The 27,068-nt window shown below is 34.9% G+C and overlaps 1 protein-coding gene across 1 annotated transcript in view; it reads right to left on the reverse strand.

The window, feature by feature from the left end:
- The window catches only part of LOC126885101 (glucose dehydrogenase [FAD, quinone]-like), an 81,197-nt gene that overhangs the window by 27,155 nt on the left and 26,974 nt on the right, over positions 1-27,068 (reverse strand). Inside the window, exons 2-3 of the mRNA XM_050651528.1 lie at positions 11,434-11,652; positions 8,552-8,829 (exon numbers count right to left, since the gene is read on the reverse strand). Of these exons, the coding sequence (XP_050507485.1) occupies positions 8,552-8,829; positions 11,434-11,652 (497 nt within the window). The remainder of the gene's footprint in view (positions 1-8,551; positions 8,830-11,433; positions 11,653-27,068) is intronic.

Raw genomic sequence — 27,068 nt, forward strand, 5'->3', positions numbered from 1 at the left:
GAGTTGCACAATACGTTAGACCTTTTACACTTACGTTAGCTTTTTATAAATCTTTGTCATCCAAATTTAGAATCTTTTGTACTAATTTCTCTTAGAAATAGAGACAGCTTAACGTCTGGAACATCTTCGAAATTAGGAATTTCTCTTTGCATTCTCTTATTTGATTTCTTGAAAAAAGTCTGTTTATTGTTCCATATTTCGTACCAACTCTATATAAACCGTGAATTGTTTTATCTTGTATGCTACTCAAAATATCTCGAGCATCCTCTTTCGCTCTATCAAAGCTGGGGATAGGTATTGTTACAGTTTTTCCGATCGAAATTGGAGGACATTTTTTTTTCACTTAATTGTTTTATAGCATTAGCCTGGGCATGAAGACCTTCAATCGAATTTCCTTTATTTATTTTAATCTTTTCTGTCTGTGCACAACGCATGCTCGAACGCGTGCCAAGGAGATACTCGAAATATTTTGGGTATCATACAAGATAAAACAATAATTGACGGTTTATGTAGAGTTGGTACGAAATACGGAACAATAAACACACTTTTTCAATATATAAAATAAGATATTGCAAAGAGAATTTTCCAAATTTCGAAGATGTTCCAGACGATAAGCTGTCTCTAAGAGAAATTAGTACAAAAGATTCTAAATTTGGAGGCCAAGGATTTATAAAATATCACTGCAATAATAAGTGCTCTTCAAAACCATGTAAGTGTAAAAGGTCTAACGAATAGTGCAACTCTAAATGCCATAATACCTCAACATGCGAGAATAAACACTATTTTTTTATTTTAATTACGACGTTATAAAAATAATAAACATTACAATTAAAAAATGACGTTCTATTAAACCTAATCTAGCAAATAACGACATTTTAATAACTGATCGGGGTTTGACTAGTCAAACCCAGACAACTAGTAAAATCACAGACAACTCTAGTATCAGGGCAATCAGTATTTAAAAAATTAACATTGAAGTCACCAGTACAATAAAATGTTTCAATCAACGGCAGAACATCAGATAGAATATTCTCAAACTCGTCAAAAAAATGTCGGACATTAAATTTAGGTGGTTTGTATACAACACAGAATCCATACGATTTATTACTTACGAACAATTCACAAAATGATTCATTTCATACTCCACGTTCATCTTACATATTCAAGGTACTTACTTAAATGTAATTATAGCCACAACTTTGTTGACGTTTGTTATTACTATGTTAATTTTCATTAAATATTTTACTAACAATTAGTTGGCTGTCGTAATACAGGGTAAATTCCACGTCACGTTGTCCATCTATCTTTTGACACCTTTCAGAAACATCACTCATTTCGCATTCAGTTGCCATTAAGTCATTGAAATGTGATCAACTCAATTTGGATCCCACGTGTTGGGAAACCTGTATCCTGTATACTTTACCTTAGGGCATTATCCTGTTTGCCATGTGACCATCACTATATTTATTAAGCGCAACAGGCCTTGTAGGCCTAGGGCTAAAATGTTTACATTTCTGATTACATAATTAATATAGTAAATAACTTAATATATCTTACATAACTTATAAATTTTATTTAAATACACTTCAGTCTTTTTATACACTCCTTCACAACCTCTCTCCATCTCCTTCTGTCCAATGCTAGTTCTTTCCATCTCGCAATGTTACTTTTCTTCAAGTCTTCATATACACTGTCCTTCCATCTTTTCCTTGGCCTGCCTTTCCTCCTCTTTTGTATTGGTCTTCGTGAAAGTACCATTTTTGGCATTCGTTTACTTCCCATTCTCTCTATGTGCCCCAAGTATCGTATTCTCTGTGCTTTGATCGTCGTCGTAATCGTTGGCTCTTGATATAGTTCTTCCAATTCTTTATTGGTTCTTCTTCTCCACTGACCTTCTATTTTCACACCTCCATATATTGCTCTTTGCATTTTTCTCTCCCATCTTTCTAACAGGTCTGTTTCTGACTTTTTGAGCACCCATGTTTCGCTTGCGTATGTTACTGTAGGTCTGATAACAGTCTTATAAATTCTTATTTTTGTTTTTCTTGATACGTATTTGGATTTCAATAATGTGCGTAATGCTCCATATTTTTTATTTCCTTTAGCTATTCTTGCCTTTATCTCCCCTTCTTCATGACCATTTTCATCTATTTTGGCTCCCAGGTAAATAATTTCTTTGGCTCTATTAAACGAGTATGTTTTTTCTCCACCTATTTGTACTATGATGTTATTCTCTTTTTCTTTTTGGATCTCTCCCATTATCATATACTTTGTCTTTTCTTCATTTATTTTAAGTCCGAATTTTTTGGCTTCTGTTATTATGTTTTTCATTAACTTTTGTAGTTCTTTTTTGCTTGTTGCTAATAGCGTCAGATCATCTGCAAATGCTACGCATTGGTGGCCGTTTTTAAATATCGTTTCTTGCATGTTTATTCTGCTTTTCCTGATTATCCCTTCCAATGTTAGATTGAATGCCATTGTTGATAGTGGGTCTCCTTGTCGTAATCCTTCCTTGGTTTCAAACTTTTTGGATGTATACCCTTTCCAAGCTATTTCGTTTGTTGTGTTTTCAATCGTCATCTTTATCCTGACAATTTTACTTGGTATCCCCAATTCTTTCATCAGTTCGTACATCTGCTGTCTATTTACTGTGTCATAAGCCTGCTTAAAGTCTATGAACAAAGCATATAGTACTGTTTTATGTTCGTAACAGGTAGTCTGTATTTCTTTCAAGGCAAATATTTGGTCAGTCGTTGATCTGTTGTTTCTAAAACCTGCCTGGTATTCCCCCAGTATTTTTTCCGAATAATGACTTAGCCTTTTACTTATACTTTGTGCCAAGATTTTGTAAACTTTTTTTAATAGTGCGATGCCTCTGTAGTTTTCGCATAGCATTCTATCACCTTTTTTATGTATAGGGCATATTCTTGCTATGGTCCACTCTTCTGGCATTTTTTCTACTTCCCATATTCTTTTTATCAGACCATATATCTCTTTCTGTAGTCTTTTCCCTCCTGATTTTATCATTTCGGCCGATATTTCTGTTATTCCTGGGCTTTTGTTATTTTTCAAGCTCTTTATTTCGTTCTTTATTTCTTGTTCTGTGGGTATTTCTATTGCTATCTGATCATCTTCAATTTCATGGTTTGTTTCCTTTTGTACTTCGCTCTTATTTAGCAGTTCTGTGAAATAGTTTTGCCAGTTTTCCATTATTTTTTCAGGCTCATTTAGCAACATCCCTTTATCATCTCTCATATATGGGTTGTTTTTTTGATATCCTCTTTCCATTTTTTTTGCTTCCTGGTAGAATGATCTTATTTCTTTTTTTTGAAATTTTTCTTCTATTTCTTTCAGTTTGTTCTCGTTGTATTTTCTCTTTTTGCTTCTACATTTTCTTTTCATGATTTTTCTCAATTCTCTGTATTCTTCTCTAGTGCTTTCTTCGTCATTTGTGAGATTTTTGAGTCTTACTTTTCTTATTGCTTCTGCTATTTCTTGACATTCTTCATCATACCAATCTTTTGTTTTGTGTTTTCTTTTGGTTTTCGCTAGGATTGCTTTACTTGTGTCCAAGATTGCTTCTTTGATATTTTGCCATTGTTTGTCTGGGCTTGACGTTTCTTGTTCCCTGATTAGTCTGTTGGTTATTCCCTGTTCATACTTCTTCTGTGTGTTGTTATCTTTTAGTAGTCCTATGTTAAATTGTTTTCCAATTTTTTCTGTTGTTTTATTGTTTCGCTTTATGTTATGCTCGATTTTATATTCTGCTCTCACCAGGTAGTGGTCAGAGTTACAGTCCGCTCCTCTCATGCTCTTTACATTTATTACATTGTTTGCATGCTTCTTCTCTATTAAAATATGGTCTATCTGATTTACTGTCTTCTTATCAGGGGAAATTCACGTTCCTTTATATATATCTTTTCGGCGTAATTGTGTGCTTCGTATCACCATTTGCCTTTCTGTTGCAAAGCCTATTATTCTTTGGCCATTATCGTTCGACACCTCATGCTTACTATATTTCCCTATTATGTGTTCGTATATATTCTCTCTTCCTACTTTGGCGTTGCAGTCTCCCATTATTATTTTGATGTCAAACCCTGGTAATTTATCATATTCTCTTTCCAATTGCTCGTAGAATTCATCTTTTTCTTCTTCGGTGGCATCTTCAATCGGTGCGTGTACATTTATTATACTTATGTTTCGTTTGTCCCCTTTTAATCTTATTGTGCATAGTCTATCTGATATTGGTTGGAATGCCATTACTCTTTCCTTCCATTTTCGCTATATTATAAAACCTGTTCCTAACCTTCTGGTTTCTCCCCCGCTTTTAAAAAATACCACGTCTTCTATTTCTACTATTTCTGTTTCCAATTGTTTTGTCTCTTGTAAAGCTATTATTTCTACATTATATCTTTTAATTTCTCTAATTAATTCTTTGAGTTTTCCTGTTTCGTATGTGCCTCTTACATTCCATGTACCCAAGTTGACTTTAGTTTTCTTTTTGTTATCTTTACTTATTGCCTTGTCCATTGCCTGCGTCGTTTCTTTCTTATTTATCCCTGTTGCAAACTGTATCTTGTCATTTTTCGGCTTTTCTTTTTTATTGCTGTCTTGATTTGTTCTATTTCCATAGTTCGTAATCCTATTCTTTGCATTTTTCGTCGTCATTTGTTTCCTTTCATTGCTATTGCTTAGTTTTTTGCTTTGGTCTCTACCACCAGCGTTTGGTTCATTCCATCCCAGCGCCATATTTCATGATCGGCATATATTTTCTTATACCCTACTTTCACTTTTCTCCCTTCCTTTCTTAGTTCTTGCGCTTTTTGTCTGACATGTTTCTGTACAATTCTGTCGTTCTTTGATAGGTCATCGTTGATATAAACTAGACCTTCTTCTCGATTTTTCAATTTGGTTTTGTTTCGCATGATTTTTCTTATATCTTCTTCCTTTTCAAGCTCAACCAGACAAACTGTTTCTCCTAACTTCAGAGCCTTCTCTATTTGTACATCTACTTTTAATTCTGTCTGCATAAAATTTTTCATTGCATGTTTTAGGATATCTGGCCCATTTGTATATATGTTCAATCCCTGTATAATTATATTTTTCCGCCTTTTTTGATTTTCTAAACTTTCAAGCCGTTCTTCTATTTGATAAACTGCCTGTTTTAGTTTCGTGTTTTCTTCTCTTAATGTTACATTCTCCTGGCGTAGCTCTCTTATTTCATCTCTATATTCTTTCTGCTCTCTACGCATCTCGCTAAGTTTTCTTGATTGTTCCTCGATTTTTAGACTTACTCCTGCCATCATTTCCATAATTTTTTGTATATTCTCCTCCATTTTCTCCTTTCTGTAGGAGGGAGATCTGCTTATTTTTCGACTTTTGTTAAAAGCCCGTTCCAATTCTTCCTCTTTTCTCTTCTTGTCGTTTTCGTCTGTCGTGGTACCGTCACTTTCTGTTCGAAATAATAGCTCTTCGTATTTTTTATCTTCTCTGCTCATTACAACTGGTTCGTTTTACTGCGATAAAGGTCTCGTTCGGACTATCTCCGCGGAAACTTAACCTTTCTCAGTGTAGCGTCTTACTTTTTTTCTTTTTTTTTTTGATAAAATTATATTGAGCAGTATATACTATTTCGCTCCTCCCTACTTACAGGACTTCCCTGTCGACTTGGCAACACCGCGTTCCAATCAAACAAGAATCCACTTCGAATATCGTAATATCGATGACGTTTTATTTGTTTATGTGTTACGCTTACCTTTGATTTTTGCCAATTTGGAGCACAATTTCAATATTTATTTTATTATTTTTCGTTCAGCGCGAAGATTACTCACTTAACTTCACACTTTAGCGTTTGCTGTAATTGATTTACTCTGCATTTCGCGAAAAACGGGTTTAATGCAGGAGCAAAATACAATTAATATTTACACACTCAGCGCAACGTTGCCAATCAGACTCTAGTATCAGGGCAATCAGTATTTAAAAAATTAACATTGAAGTCACCAGTACAATAAAATGTTTCAATCAACGGCAGAACATCAGATAGAATATTCTCAAACTCGTCAAAAAAATGTCGGACATTAAATTTAGGTGGTTTGTATACAACACAGAATCCATACGATTTATTACTTACGAACAATTCACAAAATGATTCATTTCATACTCCACATTCATCTTACATATTCAAGGTACTTACTTAAATGTAATTATAGCCACAACTTTGTTGATGTTTGTTATTACTATGTTAATTTTCATTAAATATTTTACTAACAATTAGTTGGCTGTCGTAATACAGGGTAAATTCCACGTCACGTTGTCCATCTGTCTTTTGACACCTTTCAGAAACATCACTCATTTCGCATTCAGTTGCCATTAAGTCATTGAAATGTGATCAACTCAATTTGGATCCCACGTGTTGGGAAACCTGTATCCTGTATACTTTACCTTAGGGCATTATCCTGTTTGCCATGTGACCATCACAGGCCTTTTTATTGAAGTATGCACTTTTAAGGCATCTATATTTTATTTAAAGGGTTTTTACCCAGATATTTTCTTTTGTGGCTCAGCTAGCATCCAGTTTGTAAGTATAACCAACTTGCTCTAACCTTTGTCAAAATTTAAATACTAACTTTATATTCATTAAATCGGTTATACTTATTTTTAGATCGAACACTGATGATGACTTTTTATAAAAATCGAAAACGTTTTGTTGTGATGTAGCCCTTTTAAGGGATTTTTAATAAAAAAATTTTATACCTTTTACAAAGGATTTCTTTCCAATTTTGTGATTGATGGTATACAGCCAACTACAAGAAAACTTTTTCTTTTCCTTGTGGATTTAGAAACAAGTAATTAATGGGAAAACAAACAAAAAAAACTAGGACCCTACGTAAAGTTTGTGTTTTTGATTGTCAAAATGGCACATAGTTGGCCCCACAACTTAACTTTTTGTTAATAGCAATAAATCAACAAATAATTTTTTTTACTCACGGGTTAAATTATGATTTAGTCTCCCATATCCAAACTCGTAATTTGTTTCTTTTCACCACTGACACTTGCAAAAATTTGGCCTTTCCACGACCAACAGCACTTATAGCCGAACTTGTCACACGCGTATTTATAAAGAGCTTGATTTTCTCTTGTGAGGGGTTCCATCATAACAAGTCCACTGCCCTTCAATTTTGATTTGTTTGTGAACACTAGATCACGCTTCCACTTGTTTATAAACATAACGCCGTTGGTCGAGGTTTTCTTTGACTGACTGCTCGTTCTTTTTTTTGCCAATTCGATAGCAAAAATTAATATCGTTTTCGGATATTTGTATGTTTAATTTATTACTAATGATTTTTGCTACCTGTTGATGTAGTTGTTCTTCACTCTCTGGAATATTGTTAAACACAATGCCGTTTAGCAAGTAGTTCTGATGTTGGTATTCCATCCTTTTTTAGACGAATTAGACGTGTCTCTTAGTTTTCCTATCTCGCTTTTGATACTGTTAAGGGATCTATTAAAATTATCTTCCAGCATTTTAATTCTTTTTAAGATATTCTTACTAGTGGAATTAGATTTGGAACTCTCGTCCATATTTTGTTCTCCTATAAGCGATTTTAGTTCCTCAATGCCACCTTTCACGTCAGATTCTAGTCGTTTAACCTGACTTTCAAGTTGCTGTTGCTCCTTCTGTTGTTGACGGGATTTTCTTATATTTCCGGTCATAATTACTTGATGAAGAACAAATATCATAAATTTTAACTATTAACAAATAATAACAACTACTTTTCACAATTATATACAGGAGCCAACCTAGCACAACCTACACTTACAGCGCCATCTTGAATGATGAGCGCCACCTTTTGTTGCACACATGGGATCGATGATGACTTTTAAAATTTTATTTGTTATGGTATACCCTAGCTCTCCACCAAAATTTGGCTCTCCGGCAATTTTTGTTATTTCAAATGTCTATATAGACCGGGTTAACATTTCCAGTTGGCTGCTATTGTAAGAATATCTGGTGTATCAAATAAATAGTAAAGTTATGCTATACAGATGTACCTGCAGGAGCAAATAAAGTGACAGATCTATAAATATTAAGTCTGACATTAAAGGAACGTGATTCAAATCTAATTAACTTCATGTCTTTTTGAAACCGTCTAGCAGGATGCACAAAAGGACAATATCGGACTTTGTAAAACGAAGAAATATAACTACTGGTGCGAACGAATGGGTCTAAAATTTTCGACAGTTTTTATACATAAACCTTCAAAGGAAATATCCAAATATTTATTAGGTATGAATAGGAATTATCAGTGAATTATCGTAAGTTACTTAACAGAACACTGTTCTCTCAACGTGCACTGATATCACAGGAAAGTGCGGATTGCAGATTTTGTCAGCCTGAAGACGGCGGAATAAGTTCTGTGTAACTGCTCAGTTTGGCGTTAGCTGTTGTTTGTTGTATTTTTGGTCACCATACGAGTGATGAATATGTGACCATAGGCCTAATACTCATTTACATTCCTATTAATTCCATTGCATATCATTTGCCACATACCTTGTGATGAGCAGAGCGTGGCATGAGTTGCTCCACCCATAAAGGTCCCCAATAATTATGATACGGATAATCAATTGGCGCGGAAGGATCCGTATGATGCAAATTCTCTGACTTTAAGAAATAGGGCAAAACATCATTATAACACCATCCTTTGTTTCCCATGCTACACCAGAGGTCAAAATCTTTTCTGTTTCCTCGCGTGTAGATCAAAGCATTAAATATACTTGATCCACCTACAGCCTTTCCTCTCATATGAGGACATCTATTGTCCTCATAACCTAAAAGATAAATAACCAAATTAAAATAATTATATGTAGTCCAGAAAGCCACTGCGCATCCGCTAGGAAAAATATTCTGATTCGAATTTTTTGCACAATCTTACTCAAAAAGGTCTCCTTTAACAAATTTGCATGTTGCCAGGACCAAAAGGTGGTCAAACATTTTTAACGTTTTTTTTTGTTTTTTTCCTAAAATTATTTTTCTTGCATGGAAAAAAGTTTTTTTTAGGTTTTTTGGATGATTACAAACAGAAAATATCTTTAGTGACTTTTCTCTAAAAATACATGTTTTTGAAATATAAGCGATTAAAAATTGAAAAATTGCGAAATCGGCCATTTTTAACCCTCAAAAACTATGTGAAAAACTGAACATTTGAATGTTGTCAAGGTAGCTGCATATTCTTTAAATATCGATTGATGCAATTCCGAAGAGTTTTTTGCAATACAATATTCAAAACTCCTTTGTTTTTTAATTGCTAATCGAGCGTGCGCGACACTATTTTCCACCGACCGTATGGTGCAAATGAAAGGAATAACGAATAATAACGAATTTAATTCGTTGTTTCGTAAACCGGCGACTTTAAGGAAAAATCCCGAAACCGGCCGATTTTTATTTTTAAGTTATGATATTGTGGCATATATGGTATACTAGTGACGTCATCCGTCTGGGCGTGATGACGTAATCGATGATTTTTTTAAATAAGAATAGGGGTCGTGTGGTAGCTCATTTGAAAGGTTCTTCAATTCTCTATTCAGTAATGTAAACATTTACATAATTATTTATACAGGGTGTCCTTCTACTTCTTTTGTTGTCAAATAATTTAATTTAATAAAAATTTTTTGGACACCCTGTATAAACAATTATGTAAATGTTTATACTACTGAATAGAGAATTGAAGAACCTTTCAAATGAGCTAGCAGACGACCCCTATTCTTATTTAAAAAAATCATCGATTACGTCATCACGTCCAGATGGAAGACGTCACTAGTATACCATATATGCCACAATATCATAACTTAAAAATAAAAATCGACATTTTTCGGGATTTTTCCTTAAAGTCGCCGGTTTACGAAATAACAAATTTATTCCTTTCATTTGCACCATACTGTCGGAGGAAAATAGTGTCGCACACGCTTGATTAACAATTAAAAAACAAAGGAGTTTTGAACATTGTATTGCAAAAAACTCTTCGGGATTTTATCAATCGATGTTTAAAGAATATCCACCTACCTTGGAAGCATTCAAATTTTCAGTTTTTCACATAGTTTTTGAGGGTTAAAAGTGGCCGATTTCGGAATTTTTCAATTTTTAATCGCTTATATGTCAAAAACTATCCTTTTTAGAGAAAAGTCACTAAAGACCTTTTCTCTTTGGAATGATCCAAAAAACCTAAAAAAACTTTTTCCCATGCAAAAAAAATAATTTTAGGAAAAAAACAAAAAAAAAACGTTTAAAAAATTTTTGACCACCTTTTGGTCCTGGCAACATGCAAATTTGTTAAAAGGAGTCCTTTTTGAGTAAGATTGTGCAAAAAATCCGAATCAGAATATTTTTTCTAGCGGATGCGCAGTGGCTTTCTGGACTAATGGGTATTGATATAGAGAAAAATTAATCCAAGTTTCCACGTTATCACTCAAATTATTTTAGAATCAAAACAGAAAATGTATTCGCACCCTTAGTAATATAGAGGTAAAATTCAAAAAAGGAGATTTTTGAGAAATCGCGTTTAAAGATTCTGGTTTCCAACATTACAGCTATTTTTTCAAATAACATGCTTAATACTTAAGTTATAAATTTGAAATTTTTCAGATTTTTTATTTGATAATTGCACTATAAGTAGCAAGGATAAAAAATAATAATATAAATAAAGTCCATTAATTACATCATGTAAGGAAAAAATACGTTCAAGTTAGTCCCATATAGTACAAAAACATAATAGAAATAAAGAACTGTTTAAGTTTCATCCCTTATATTATTAATGCCCTGTCCCCTGTCACTGTTTATGCAAAATAGCAATCTGTTAAAAATTATACTAAATTTAAAATCAAGATGCAATAGAAATAAACAAACCAGGACACGTTAAAAGCTACTAGGAGCACTCCTGAATCATAATTTATAATGTATAAACTTTGGAAATCATGATTTGGGATTTACAATGTATATACATTGTAAATTATAATTCGCATTTAACGTGTCTTAGTTTGTCTATTTCTACTTCATATTGGTTGTAAATTTAGTATAGACCCATTTATTTATTATATTTTGCATAATATAGGTAACGGCTCAACTAAAAACTGTTCTGTATAATATGAAATGTTAAAACACGAACTCACCAGGACTTTTGTCATAGAAAGAAATGTTACTGATTGCTACCTTGTAGCAGTACAAACGAGAGGTGGGCGGGAAGAGTGGGAGAGAGGCACAAAAATATAGTTACCGAACAATTAGTGTTCTTTTTATCTCTCTGTCAGCGCTAACCGGTAGAGAATTTCATTTTGTGCCCTTATCATTTAAAATCACAGTTAACACAAATTTTGAGTGGATCCCTTATATTACTTAGGGTGCGAATAATGATTATTAAAATATCGAATATCTGTGCCTACCTAAACAACAATTCTTTTGTGGTTCGCTGTAGTAACCCCAATTATAATCGCTCATCATAGTATATTTGCAACCCATTCTAGAAATGGACGTGACATTATTACCAAATTCACCAGCTTCTAATACCAAAATTCTCCAATCAAATATTTCAGACAAACGTCTTGCTAGTACCGATCCTGTCGATCCTGATCCTACGATAATGAAGTCGTATTCACCTATATCTAAAAATAAATAAAATTTAATAAATTTTTAAAAATAAATTTTGATATTTTGTTTATTAAAAGAAAGCTAGAATAAAAAAATAAGTTTTTTTTTATTTATTTAAATTAATAATGCACCCAATCCTAAGACTAACCAGTAACCAGCATTCTACATTTAACTCAATCTATTACTCTGTACTGTCCTAGGTATTCCCAACGGTTCACCTTAGAATTTAATAATTATTCTTGCACACATCACTGTTGTGGCTAGGTTCACTGCCCGAATTTAAACTGACACTGACATTTATAGTTTATCACTATCACACAATTTCAAAAGGTTTGGTGTGTTTGAGCCTGCGGACTAGGTCTTGATTATATAAAAGTTCTAACACTTCCCCCTTTGTATAGTTGTGGTCGACTTTCGTGACCCTTGACAATCTTCTTTATTTCTTCTTTGATTGTTGCTATAATACGAAGTTCCCGATGTAGGTCTTTGTTGCGGATATACCATGGAGCGTTGACGATGTTTCGTAGTATTCGATTTTGGACTCTTTGAAGGCAAGCATAGTTACTCTCACTAGTAGAGCCCCATAACTGTAAACCATAGGACCATACTGGTTGGATGATTTGTTTGTAAACCAATACTTTGTTTTTGATTGTAAGTTGTAAGCTTCTACCTAATAACTAATATAACTTCTTGTACTTCAGTTTTAGTTCTTCAGTTTTCTTTCTGATGTGTTCCTATCACTTTAATTTGCTATCCAAATGTAGCCCTAGATATTTAACTGTTTTTAACTATTTATTTTTTTGTAAGTGAAATCGATATGGGCAGATTTCCCTTCATTGATTTTTATGCGCCATTTATTATTCCAAGTGTTTCTTTTGTTCACTGCATTTTGGAGGTGTCTAGTTGTTTCTTCGAATATGTTTCACCAACTGCTAGTATTGCAGTGTCATCTGCAAATGTTGCCAGTTTAATATGTTCTGTAACAGGGATGTCACAAGTATATAAAAAATATAGTATGGGTCCCAGAACACTGCCGCCCTGTGGGATTCCTGCTTTAATTGGTCGCATTTCTGAATATTCGCCTTCCTGTTTAAATCTAAAAGTTCTGTCTTACAAATATGATTGTATTAACAAAATAGCTGAGCATATTTTATTCTCTTCTAGAGATCTCTCTATAATATCTGTTATGCGATGTATTTGGTCTATTGTTGAATGGTTATCGCGAAAGCCAAATTGGCGGAAAGGAATAATTTCTTTGAGGTCGAGTATTGGTTGTATTCTTGCTAGCAATATCGTCTCAAATAATTTGGATATACTTTGTAGCAACGATATTGATCTGTACGACTCTACGGTTTTCCTGGTTTGTGAATCATGATTAACCCTCCGTTAGTTGCGCGGTCTACAATCGTAGACCACTCTCCTTTAAGTGGTCGCCAATTGCAGAAAACTGCACATACGCCCCATCGCGCTTAGTAGCTGTCACTAATACTTACTTACTCTTCAGTTTGCTAAACGCCGCGGATCTGTTTGCATTATTTTTTTACAATTATTCAAAGAGCACTGGTCTACAACCGTAGACCGCGCGACTAAGCGCGTCCCAGTTTTTAGTTGTATATATAAAGCTAACATGTAGCCTGCTATGTATATAAAGCTAATAACATAAATGAAAATGTTTCAAGAAGCGACTTCATTGAAATTTTAGCATGGGAACTAATCAAACCGCAAATTGAATATGGATCAACATTAACTACGTTGGGCGCGCGGTTATTGCTGACGAGCTTAGTCGCGCGGTCTACGATTGTAGACCAATAGTTTTTTGTCGTATAATACCGGATTTTGACAAAATTAACAAATTAATGGTTAATAATATGTATATTTATATCCGTACTTTGATATTAGATATGTTTTGTTCCTTGGCTTTTCTCATTTTGGCAGTGGTAAAATTAAAAACGAGGTCATGATTTTTTGGGTCTTCATTCGCAAGTAAATAAAAATGGTCACAAAAATAAGCTTAATTTACTAAAAAACACAAATATTTTTTATCTTTGAACTTACTGAATGACCAATATATATATAATATAGCTCAACAGGCCTTAAAGGCCCATGGCTTGGAATTTCTCCACGGTTTTTCTCCATTTTCTCCTGTCCATGGCCGCAGTTCTCCAATTTGATATCCCGATTGTTTGCAGGTCTTCCTTACATGCTTCTAGCCACTTTTTCCTGGGTCGTCCTCTTCTCCTCTTTCCTTCCCCTCTCAGCAGCGAGTCCTTTGCCCACCTTCCGTCAGCCATTCTCGCAAGATGACCTAACCAACTTAGTCTCTTTGTTCTGACCATCTGGCTTATTTCTGGTTTCCGGTACAGCTCTCTGATCTCTGCATTTGTTCGTCTCCTCCAAATGTCTTCATCGTTTTTTACTCCCCCGAATATCTTCCTTAGGACACTCCGCTCCCAGATGTTCAGCATATTTTCTTGGTTTTTGTTCATGACCCATGTTTCGCTCCCTTAAAGAACTGTGGGCTGGATCACTGTTCGATAAAGTCTTAATTTTGCCTCTCTGGAGATGTTTTTGGCTCTTAGTAGTTTGTGTAGGGCTCCGACTGTCTTTCTTCCTCTCGAGATTCATTTTTCGATTTCCTGGCTTTCTTCCCCTTTACTTGTTAGCGTTACTCCTAGATACTCAAACTCCGTCACCTTTTTGAAGCAATACTCTTTATTCTCATTGTTTGTGGTAGTTTTCAGTTGTGTGTCTTCATTTGAGGTCTGCCCCATTTCCATATACTTTGTTTTTTGCTCATTAATTCTCAGTCCATACTGCTTAGCCTTTACTTCAAAGAGTTTGAAAATCCTCAGCAGTTCCCTTTCCGTTCTTGCCATTAGCACTATATCGTCCGCAAAGGCCAGAACCTGGTTTCTGTTGTCAAAGATCATACCTTTCGTTCGTATTCCACTCTCTCTCAATATTGCCTCCAACAAGAAATTGAAAAGTACTGTGGACAGCGGATCTCCCTGCTTTAATCCCCTTTTAACTTCAAATTTTCCTGATAGGCTTCCTTCTATCCTTACTCTGTTGTCGGTCTTCACTAAGGTCATTTTTACGAGTCTGATCATCTTTTCCGGAATTCCAAGTACTCTTAGGGCCTGGTACAAACGCCTTCTTATCACAGAATCGTAAGCTTGTTTGAAATCTATAGAGGAGGTTTAACTTTAACTGTTGCTCGTATGTACTGCTTTGAATCATTTTCAATACGAATATTTGATCAATGGTGGATCTGCCCTTTTTGAATCCTCCCTGGTATTTACCAACCTGCTCGTTTAAGTGCCTTTCCAGTCTGCTTCTTACGACTCTGGCGAGTACCTCTACCAACAGTGATACAGGTAAACGTGTTTGGAAATAGCTGCGTGATTTCACTCAATTTTTGGGCTGTCACAAGCAAATTTCAAATTCAGTGGTGTCTAGTGAAAACAGGTGGCCGCAGTGCATAGAAAGAGACAAAAAATTAAGGATTCGTAATTATATTACTGTAAGTAGACTTACAATATCATTACGCTTAACCTATACAGTTAAAATCCAAATTAGCGTAAAAACTGGAACTGATAATTTGGTCTTTTGAAATATAGAGGTGGGACTTAACGTTCCAAAATAATAGGGAATTAATAAAAATTTATTTTTTAATTTAAAACGGTAAATTTCAACAACACTGAGAGAGGTCACGTCTCTGAAGGGTCGACCGGGACGGGGCACTTAGCGCGGTGTATGTATAACGCACAATTCAAAAAGAACTGGTATTGATAGGTGGATAAGGGTTTCGTCTCTGAGCGGACGAAGCAGAATATACTTTCTACGCTAGTTTCGATAAACGACTTATTACTGGGGGGAAGCGGAGCAAAAATAAAAAATTTCGTCCGACGAACTGAAGGACGAGGGCAAGAGAATGCGAAAAGGAGATGAAGAGGGGGAGAAAGGGGTCGTGAAGAAAAGTAGACAGATGGATACAACTACAAGAAAAGGAAACGGAGTCGAAAGAGAAGATGAGATGATGGAAATACTAAAACAATTGGCCTTGGATGTGAAGGATATTAAAAGTGAGCAAAGAATGACCAATAGGGATGAATAATAAAGAATAGGACTAAAAAGTAAAAAAAGAACAAATCTATTAAATGGTTAAAATGGCACAATTTTAGTTCGTCAAACATTAAGTGCAAATATCCCCAAAATGATCCTTGAATGTAAATTTGTCACATCTTTGGCATTCCCTTCTTGTTGACATTCATTCATTCATTGGTGCAAATTCGTGCACAAATACAATATCGTCCCACGTAATTTGGGATAATTTAATGGAATATTAGGGGGGGGGGTACGACTTCTTGAACACCGAGCAGTACGCGATCTCGTCGCCTAAGTTCTCTTAGCAGGGAAAGTATAGTAACTACACCCCCATCGAAGGAGCGTACTGTTCGGAGTTCAAGAAGTCGTACCCCCCTTAATATTCCAACAAATTACGTGGGATGATGTTGTATTTGTGCACGAATTTGCAATATGTCAACAAGAAGGGAATGCCAAAGATGTGACTAATTTGCATTCAAGGATCATTTTGGGGATATTTGCACTTAATGTTTGACGAACTAAAATTGTGCCAATTTGACCATTTAATAGATTTGTTCTTTTTTTACTTTTTAGTCCTATTCTTTATTATTCATCCCTATTGGTCATTCAGTAAGTTCAAAGATAAAAAGTATTTGTGTTTTTTACTAAATTAAGCTTATTTTTGTGACCATTTTTATTTACTTGCGAATGAAGACCCAAAAAGATCATGACCTTGTTTTTAATTTTACCACTGCCAAAATGAGAAAAGCCAACGAACAAAACATATCTAATATCAAAGTACGGACATAAATAAACATATTATTTACCATTAATTTGTTAATTTTTTCAAAATCCGCTATTATACGACAAAAAATTATTAGTCTACAATCGTAGACCGCGCGACTAAGCTTGTCAGCAATAACCGCTCGCCTAACGTAGTTAATTCAGATGTTTTCCACGTTATTGGTACATACTGCAACCTGTGGCCTTTCTAGGTAATTTTTGTAGTATTTGTCCTGTTATTGAGTCAAATCCTGGAGCCTTTTTGGGATTGATACTGATTTTGATTACGTTCGTTACTTCTGTAGGAGTAGTAGGCTTTATTATGCCTTGATCAGTATTGTTCACATCAATTTCAGTACTCTCGTCATCATCGTTTTCGGCTTGATTATTATTTCTCATTTCGTTATTTTGAAATACATTATCCAAGTGTAAAGCGAAAAGATTTGCTTTTTGTTTTCCGCCTCTTGCCCTTGTTCCATTTTCTTTTCTAATCGGCGGAGTCTGTTGCGTTGGTCTATTTATTCTTTTTGTACATTTCCACAACGAGTAGTCGGTGGTTTGGTGATCTGCCAGATTGTTTAAGTATTGGTTTATTGATTCATTTTTGATTAAATCTATTTCCCTTCTCAACGGTTGGGTGAGACTGTTTAATACATTTTATTTTCTGCAGTGCTGCTTTTTTGCCATGTCTTCCTGGCTTTTCTTTTTCTTTGTACCAGTTCTCGAATTTCGTGGTTAATTTCTGGGTTAATTTTGTCCTTTGATTTTTGTTATAATTTGTAATTTGTTTGGTATTATTTCAGGCTGATTGTTGTATGTTTATGGTTAGTGTTTCTGTTTCTTCATCAAGTTGTTCATTAGTTTTGATTGGTACATTAAGCTCAATTCTGTCACTTAGCTCCTGTCTACGGCTAGCCCAGTCCGTTCTGATATTATTTAATGTAGGGTTATTTTCTCTTAGTATTATATGCTCACTGATTGTGAGTTGTATTAGAGAGTGATCAGAACTGGGACCATCAACTTCTTCTATTTCCATAAAATTTGTTGCAACTTTTTTTGAAATCAAGTATATTCAAATGGGAAATAAGCCACAATTTTACCTAAAAATGATTTTATTAACGTTTCTAATTTTTTACTAAGCAACAACATTTTTATTTATTTAGTATTATTTTGTATTTTGACAACGACACCCGACTTGGGCGTCGAAACGTTAATAAAATCATTTTTAGGTAAAATTGTGGCTTATTTCCCATTTGAATATACTTGATTATAAAAATGCCAGAAGAAAATAGCTTCAGAACAACATTTTTTTGAAATGAAATAGTCAATTAAGTCGGGTGTTTTATTTTGATCAGTAGGCCAATATGTTGGTTTTCCAGTTGAGTGCGATTTGCCGTTTACCTTTTCCATTGCTGCATGTAATTCTCTACCCTTTATATTGGTTAACCTTGAACCCCACACAGTGTTTTTAGCATTAAAATCTGCACCAATAATAAATTTTTCTCCAAGCGTGTTAAACAAATGGACATATTTTCTTTTTTGAGATTATGTTTTGGTGGAAAATAATATGCAGCTGCTATTGTTACTTCATATTTTTTGGTTTTGATACTTATATTAGCTGCCTGGATGGCTCCGGTCTCTATATTTTCTCTTTCGAAATCGATTTTTTACGATTATGCTGCTCCTCCACTAGCTGTGTTTCTAGGGTGAAGAGCTTGATATATTTGGTGTACTCTTAGTTTAATATATGTATATAATACTGTTTAATATATAATGTTTAATATATATGTATATGTTTGTTTTGTGAAGTGTGTCTCTGATATTAAACATATATCGATTTTTTGGTTGTTTAAGGAAACAGCATCTCCTGCTAATGTTGCAAGAGGCCATTTGCTTTCCAATTTAATATTCTTAACTCTTCCGCCATTTTCTCGTCTACTAGTTTCTATGCTATTTAATCTTTCTAGGATTTTTTTATTGAATTCTTATTGATTGTTCATGCGTTCTATTAGTATGTGTAACATGTTTGATATCGAATTGAGATCTTTCTCTACTAGTTGTTTTGGCTCATTGGAGGCTATTTGGGCATATGTTTGGTTTTGGTTAACCTCTCTTGGATGGTTTTGCATTGGATTCTCCATGTCTGATGTCTTGTTTTGTAGTTTGGTTGTAGGTCTCTGTTTGTTCCGTAATTTTTGAAGAGCTATAGCAGTGGTGCAACCTACATAACTAGATGGGTGCGCACAGTGTACACATTTAGGTTCTTTATTTTGTGGCTTCTCGCAATCTTTTATTAAATGTTTTCCGATGCATTTTAAGCATCTCGGTTCTCTTCTGCAATAATTTTGTGTATCTCCGTACTCTTGACACCGTTTACATTGTGGAATCAAATTCGGTTTTCTGAAAGCTTCTATAGTCACTTTCATGTTTAAAATTTCATACACTTTTTTTTTGTAAAAAACATGAAGAGAAGTATCCATTCTCAAATGTGGTCTCGAGTCAAAGAACTACCACAAAATATATATATATATATATATATATATATATATATATATATATATATATATATATATATATATTAATAAAATGGTCGTATAAGGACGCGTTTCGGCTCTTCACGAGCTATCATCAGCTTAAAAATACAGGAGCAAAGACAAAACTGACCAGACCAGGAAGGAGGAAGAATCTACTAGTTTACATTTTTATCGTTCTATAGACTTCATTATTAAAGTATTTATTTTTTATACGTTGTATTAACATTTAGTTAATTTGAACGTAAAAATTTGTAAAAGATTCTTTAAAACTTCCACGTTGGGAGGAAACATCTTGCGAACTATCTTGGTTCGCAAGATGGCTGATAATGGCTCGTGAAGAGCCTTAACGCGTCCCTATTTGACCAATATATACATTTTGTAGTACTTCTTTGAGTTTTGTACTTCCTTACTTTTTTTGTATTTTCCTCTATACTAACAGTAAGTGCTAAAAGTGGCAGTGGTGATTTGTCCTTTCCTCTTAGTAATTGGGTTACGTTTTCTATTTTATATACCTTATTTTTTAGGTCTCCCTTTGTGTTCTTAACTTGGCAAGTTTGATGCAGTTTTCTTGCAACCACTTTTAGAGGTCTATTTTGTTTATCTTCAAACGAATACCATTCGAGATTTGGGTCATTTAGAGTCTTTGTGAGATTTCTGTAGCTATTTTCGTCTTTTACATTAATTTTTATATTTCCACCTGCAAACATTCTAGTTTGATAAGATATTTGCTTACCTCATAATTGGATGAGTAGGGTGTCGTATTTTTCCAATTTTTTCATAATGACTGGTGGTGGTTTACGTGCCGTTTATATCTTTTTTGGTTTACTTCTCTGTTGGTGGGGGTTGGGGCTGTACTTCCTTAGGGGAGTTGCTTACTTTCTTTTTTTGCATTTCGGACTCGAATCCATTTCGTTTCTTTACTTAGTTCTTCGTCGTCGGTGCGATATTCTACACTGGAGAGCAAAATAATCGACTTACTTGCAGAATTGTACACGTAAAAAGTCTGGAATTTCCTAAACCTGTTGTTCGATGTGAGTGATTTTTTTAGTATGTTATAGCCTTATTATTTAAGAAAATCGATGTAATATTATTGTTGATAGACAGGTTAAGGTCATTTTATACCGGGTATAACAATCGTATTGTGTTTTTTTCTTAAAGTTTGGAACACCCTGTGTAATATTTTAGCATATAAAAAATATTTAAATTAAAACTCAATTGTAGCCTTAGCTTTTCTTAATTTCTTGTTTTTTGATTAATTCGCTTATGTTCGATAATAAAAAAGATTATGTACTTTTATATTACAAATAAGGTATGCTATTTCGTCTTGATCAATATCATTCCAAATCTCGAGAGCTACTGTTTCTACCTCTTGTAAGGTTCTAGGAGGTGGCAAACGCTGTCGTAGTCTTCTGCCAATTATGTCCCACAAATGTTCGATCCGGTTAAGATCTGGACTGTGCGATGGCCAATGCGAAGCCCGAAGATTTACCTGTTGTAAATATTCGGTTACAGTTCGTGAACGTGAGGTCTTGCATTATCGTGCATTAGCAAAAAATTGTTACCAAAATAAGGAGCCGATAGCATGGTAGCTAAGTCCTTCGCTATGTAAGATCACTGCTTGAACACACTCATCGCGAGTCAAATAACAAAAATAACTACGGACTTAATTGAAACTTTAAATAATAAATCTACTAATTTTCACAACAAACCAGACACTTTTTGACTGTTGACCATTTGACATCCATTAAATTGTTAAGTTCTCAGAGCCTACTTTAGGCTTGTTTATTAAACTAAGCAGAAAATGATGATTTATTGATGAAAAACATCGCTAGTTGTTAACGTACTTACCTATTTTATTATCCAACATAAGCAAGTAAATTAAAAAAGAAAATGTTGGTAAAGCCTACGGCTACAATTAAGTTTTAATTTAAATATTTTTTCAAAAATCAATAACCATTTTCAATTTCGTTGCAAAACGAAAATACAGCCGAACCATATTCCAGTCCAATCAGAGAGTGCTGCAAGCACCTCTACCGGTTTCCAAACTTATTAGTCTCTCATCAGGAGGCACATATGCTGCTCTCCCCGATCCAACCAAAACAAACCCCAGCGTGCAGTCCCGAATTGCAACGAACGAAATGGCATAGATGCCCTAGCGGCAACTGCTAGCAAAAGACTAAGTTTTCACTCTAATGGCATATAACATATCCCACCAGAATGAAAACAATGGGAACCTTCTCTGGTTACACCTCCGAGGCTTCTACAATTTGCAAGCCATACGGATGCTGAGACTAAGGAAGATGAGGGAATTCTACAATTTACAATTCACGTCACATCTGCTCAGCGCGGTAAAGTTCCAACGAGACTGGTTCCCTTCATACTCCACACAGAGTAAATGTAAATCAAAAATGAATAACCATTTTCAATTTCGTTGCAAAACGAAAATACAGCCGAACCATATTCCAGTCCAATCAGAGAGTGCTGCAAGCACCTCTACCGGTTTCGAAACTTATTAGTCTCTCATCAGGAGGCACATATGCTGCTCTCCCCGATCCAACCAAAACAAACCCCAGCGTGCAGTCCCGAATTGCAACGAACGAAATGGCATAGATGCCCTAGCGGCAACTGCTAGCAAAAGACTAAGTTTTCACTCTAATGGCATATAACATTTCCCACCAGAATGAAAACAATGGGAACCTTCTCTGGTTACACCTCCGAGGCTTCTACAATTTGCAAGCCATACGGATGCTGAGACTAAGGAAGATGAGGGAATTCTACAATTTACAATTCACGTCACATCTGCTCAGCGCGGTAAAGTTCCAACGAGACTGGTTCCCTTCATACTCCACACAGAGAAATGTAAATCAAAAATGAATAACCATTTTCAATTTCGTTGCAAAACGAAAATACAGCCGAACCATATTCCAGTCCAATCAGAGAGTGCTGCAAGCACCTCTACCGGTTTCGAAACTTATTAGTCTCTCATCAGGAGGCACATATGCTGCTCTCCCCGATCCAACCAAAACAAACCCCAGCGTGCAGTCCCGAATTGCAACGAACGAAATGGCATAGATGCCCTAGCGGCAACTGCTAGCAAAAGACTAAGTTTTCACTCTAATGGCATATAACATATCCCACCAGAATGAAAACAATGGGAACCTTCTCTGGTTACACCTCCGAGGCTTCTACAATTTGCAAGCCATACGGATGCTGAGACTAAGGAAGATGAGGGAATTCTACAATTTACAATTCACGTCACATCTGCTCAGCGCGGTAAAGTTCCAACGAGACTGGTTCCCTTCATACTCCACACAGAGAAATGTAAATCAAAAATGAATAACCATTTTCAATTTCGTTGCAAAACGAAAATACAGCCGAACCATATTCCAGTCCAATCAGAGAGTGCTGCAAGCACCTCTACCGGTTTCGAAACTTATTAGTCTCTCATCAGGAGGCACATATGCTGCTCTCCCCGATCCAACCAAAACAAACCCCAGCGTGCAGTCCCGAATTGCAACGAACGAAATGGCATAGATGCCCTAGCGGCAACTGCTAGCAAAAGACTAAGTTTTCACTCTAATGGCATATAACATATCCCACCAGAATGAAAACAATGGGAACCTTCTCTGGTTACACCTCCGAGGCTTCTACAATTTGCAAGCCATACGGATGCTGAGACTAAGGAAGATGAGGGAATTCTACAATTTACAATTCACGTCACATCTGCTCAGCGCGGTAAAGTTCCAACGAGACTGGTTCCCTTCATACTCCACACAGAGTAAATGTAAATCAAAAATGAATAACCATTTTCAATTTCGTTGCAAAACGAAAATACAGCCGAACCATATTCCAGTCTGTACAATAATTCATCTGTACTCAGTAGATATATCTTAAAAACACCCTGTAATTATCTACGATAATTACTTTCAGTTATTTATGTCATCATAACAATATTACAACCTTCATTCGATTATATAAATATTGTTATCCTAGATCACGATTCACTAATAATTGCAGAGTCAATTATAAACACTTTTCATGGTCGATGCTGAATAGGCATTTCTTAATATATAAACAGCAAAACTATAACAAGGGAATTCATATTATTATATGAGACATTCGTCATTCTATTTTGGTGATCAGACGTAATATTTCCACATTAAAGATAGTGTCTCTTTCTACACGAGATGTTCTTTGGGTGCGGTGCTACCAGCTTATGCTCATGTGAGTGTAAATAAAACAACTCAACATGTAAAAGCGTATCAATTATTCCACCCCTCGGATAAGGGATAACCACCCTCACCGGGAGTAGATAGCCTTAGTGCCCAGGGCTGTCATATGGCGATCCAAGACCAGGCGAGAACTCAGAACTAGCAGTCTAGAACGAGAAATGAGAAAACACGTCAATGTTCAGGCACCTAGACCACCTTAGACAACAGTGTGGTATGTAAAATGGATGGAGACATCAGGCCGACGCGGAGCTGAAAATGGAATAGTATGGAGATGGAACATCGTGGGACAATGGACAATGGACAATGCTATGGAACGTGCAGCGAGGACTTGTGATACGAACAAAGACGTGTAAAAGTGGTAAGTCCATATTAGCTATTTTTATGGTATTTCCTGATTAATATAAAGTCTAAAGTATAAACATTATGTGCTACCTTAATTACATTAATATATGTTTCAAGTTTACCTATTTTTACTTAATTATTCTATTCTATTACCAATATTTATCAATATACAAAGATTTTTTTTACCCTCATATTAAGTTATTATAGGACGCAATGATACAATTTTATATGATTTTTACATGTTTATCAACGTATACCTTATCCTTGCTGACTTTTATTCATTTATTATTTGACTACTGATTTTTAGTACATTTTTGCAATTTTTTATGATTTTAATATTTGCTATCGTAAATATACCTATCAAAATAAATATACGATATAACAAATATACGCTATATGCATAATACATTTAAATTATTATTCTAACTACTTATTTACAAGGGTTAATATAACGTTATTTATTTTGAATTTTTTATTACCACTGCAATTTTTACATATTTTTACCATATATTGACGTATTATTTTATCTCTATATTTTTTACTATATATCTATATACTACATATCTATATACACCGTAAGACTATCGAATTTATATTTTCGCTAAGAAGTGCAGAAGCTGGAAAAAAGAAAAAAAAATATGTATAAATGAGTAGCAACAAAGTTACTTGGGAAGATTTTGTCAAAATAGTTGAGGAAGTTGCACAAGAAATAGACAGGCAAAGCAGAAGAGTCTTAAAGAAAAAAGTTCCGAAATCTAAGGACATAAAGGAAGAAGTAACGACACAGCTAATTAAAGCTTATAACAAGTTCACACAATTGACTAGGAAAAACTGGGAAGCACTTTCGGACAAACAAAGGGAATCGTGCAACAAATATTTTGGAAAAATCAGAGACAAAGTTATACGATCATTTCAAGCAGTAAATGTGAGAACAGTGGTTCCAAGTTCAATACATCAACCAATCGACAAGGAAGTTGAAGAGGAACAAAGCGATGAGGAAATAGAAGAAGGAAAAAGCGACGAGGAAGGAGAAGAAGAAATAATTAACGACGGAATAAAAGAGGAAAAAGGTGACATAAAACAAGATATAACAATATTAAACATGGCTTTGACAATCAATGAATTTTTGAATATCGCAAGCAAGATATTGCCCAACGAGTTCGAAGGAAGCGCAGGGAAATTACAACCATTTTTAGACGCATTAGAACTACTTGGAAAATTGGCAGAAGGTCATGAAGACACAGCTGTAACGCTAATAAAAACGCGACTCACCAATAAGGCTAGGAACCTAATAACCACAGAAGATACGATTCCACGGATAGCTGAAGCACTAAAGAAAGAATTAAAAGGTGATAATCCGAAGAATTTAATAGCCAAATTAGCAAAAAAAAGGCAAGGGCATAGAGATGCAGCAGTGTAGCATCTGAAGTGGAAGAGTTAGCAGAACAATTAAAAGTAGCATACATAGCGGAAGGAATGCCACTTGACTTAGCAAAGAAATATACGACGGAAGCAGTAGTAACAACAATGAAACGAAACGCTAATGCAGAGAAAGCTAAGCTAATACTGGAAGCAGGTAACTTTACATCACCGCAGGAAGTAGTATCTAAATTTTTGTCGATCGATACGACTGAAGAAAATGCACAAGGAAGAGTCTTAAATTATAGGACAAACTACGAGAATAGGAGAGGACAGCAGCAATACAGAAGAGGATACCATAACAAGTATGATAGAGGAAGAAGAAATAACTTCGGACAACGGAACGAAGGAGAAGCAACGGACAATCAACGAAATTATTCGAACAGAGGATACAGACAATTTAACAATCAAACATACAGAGGAAACCAGAGAGGCGGACGTAACAGGAACGTAAGGTTACTAGAAATAGAGGACAGTCAAGAAGAGCAAGAAAACCAGCAGTTGGGGTTTTGAATGAACAAGAAGTTGGAAGCACACAGGCAGAAATAAAATATAACATTTACAACTTCGACCTAAACCTAACGAACTTTGTACGAATGAAAACAGGAATTCTTGAAAACACAAGCACTTTTATCATAGACACAGGAGCTGACATTTCAATACTAAAATGTTCACAAGATTTTATGAAGGAACAGGTGAAACCAAACACAAAGGCAAAAATAAAAGGAGTCACTAAAGGAGAGTTGCAAACAATGGGAGAAGTTGAGACAACACTCGAAGTAAAAGGAACTCGATTCGAACACATCTTTCAATTGGTAGAACCTAACTTTCCAATTCCAACAGACGGAAGCATTGGGAGAGACTTTATTTCTAACTTTCAATGTATACTAGATTACGCAAACCTTAAAATGCACATTAAAGAGGACAACGATTGTTACATTAGTACGAAAATTCTGGATAATATAGACAATGACACCATAATAATACCGCCTAGATGTGAAATTTACAGAATCGTAAAAATTTTTCAAACGTTAAAGAAAGACAGGATAGTGGAACAGCAAGAAATACAACCAGGAATATTCATAGCAAGAGCAATTATTTCAAGTAATAATCCGTACATCAAAATTTTGAACACAACGTACGAAACAGTAAATGTAGACGCAAGCACAATCAGGACGTTGGATATTAAACTATTCAATATATATAGGCTAGTCAACGACAGCAAGGACAGAAAAAAAGAATTACGAGAATCACTGAAATTAGACATACCAGAATACATACGAGACAACTTAGTATCGTTATGCGAGGAATATTCAGACATATTCGCCCTAAGGCATGATATGTTAACCTGTAACAATTTCTACGAACAAAAACTAAGAGTTAAAGACCAAACTCCGGTATATATCAAGAATTATAGGACACCTCATGCGCAAACAGAGGAATTAAATCGACAAGTACAAAACCTAAGAGACCAAGGAATCATAGAACCATCTACATCCGAGTACAACAGCCCAGTAGTACTGGTACCGAAAAAAGCTATAGATGGAGGAAAAGCATGGAGATTATGCATAGATTTTAGACAACTGAACAAGAAGATAGTTACAGACAAATTTCCATTACCAAGAATAGATTCGATATTAGATCAACTAGGAAGAGCAAAATGGTTTTCAGTTATAGACTTAATGTCAGGCTTTCACCAGATACCATTAGAAAAATCATCGAGAAAATACACATCGTTCAGCACAGAAAATGGAGCATTTCAATTTACCAGATTACCTTTTGGATTAAATGTAAGCCCAAATAGCTTTTCAAGAATTATGTCAATAGCATTTTCAGGATTAACACCAGACAAAGCATTTCTTTACATGGACGATATCGTAGTAATTGGAATATCCGAAAAACATCACTTAGACAACCTGAAAAAGACATTTGAGACATGTCGAAAATTCAATTTGAAACTTAACCCAGGAAAATGTCAATTCTTTAGAAGGGAAGTAACATATTTAGGACATGATCTTTCTCAAGAGGGAGTAT

This window comes from Diabrotica virgifera, chromosome 5, assembly GCF_917563875.1.
Source record: "Diabrotica virgifera virgifera chromosome 5, PGI_DIABVI_V3a".
Lineage (NCBI taxonomy): Eukaryota > Metazoa > Arthropoda > Insecta > Coleoptera > Chrysomelidae > Diabrotica > Diabrotica virgifera.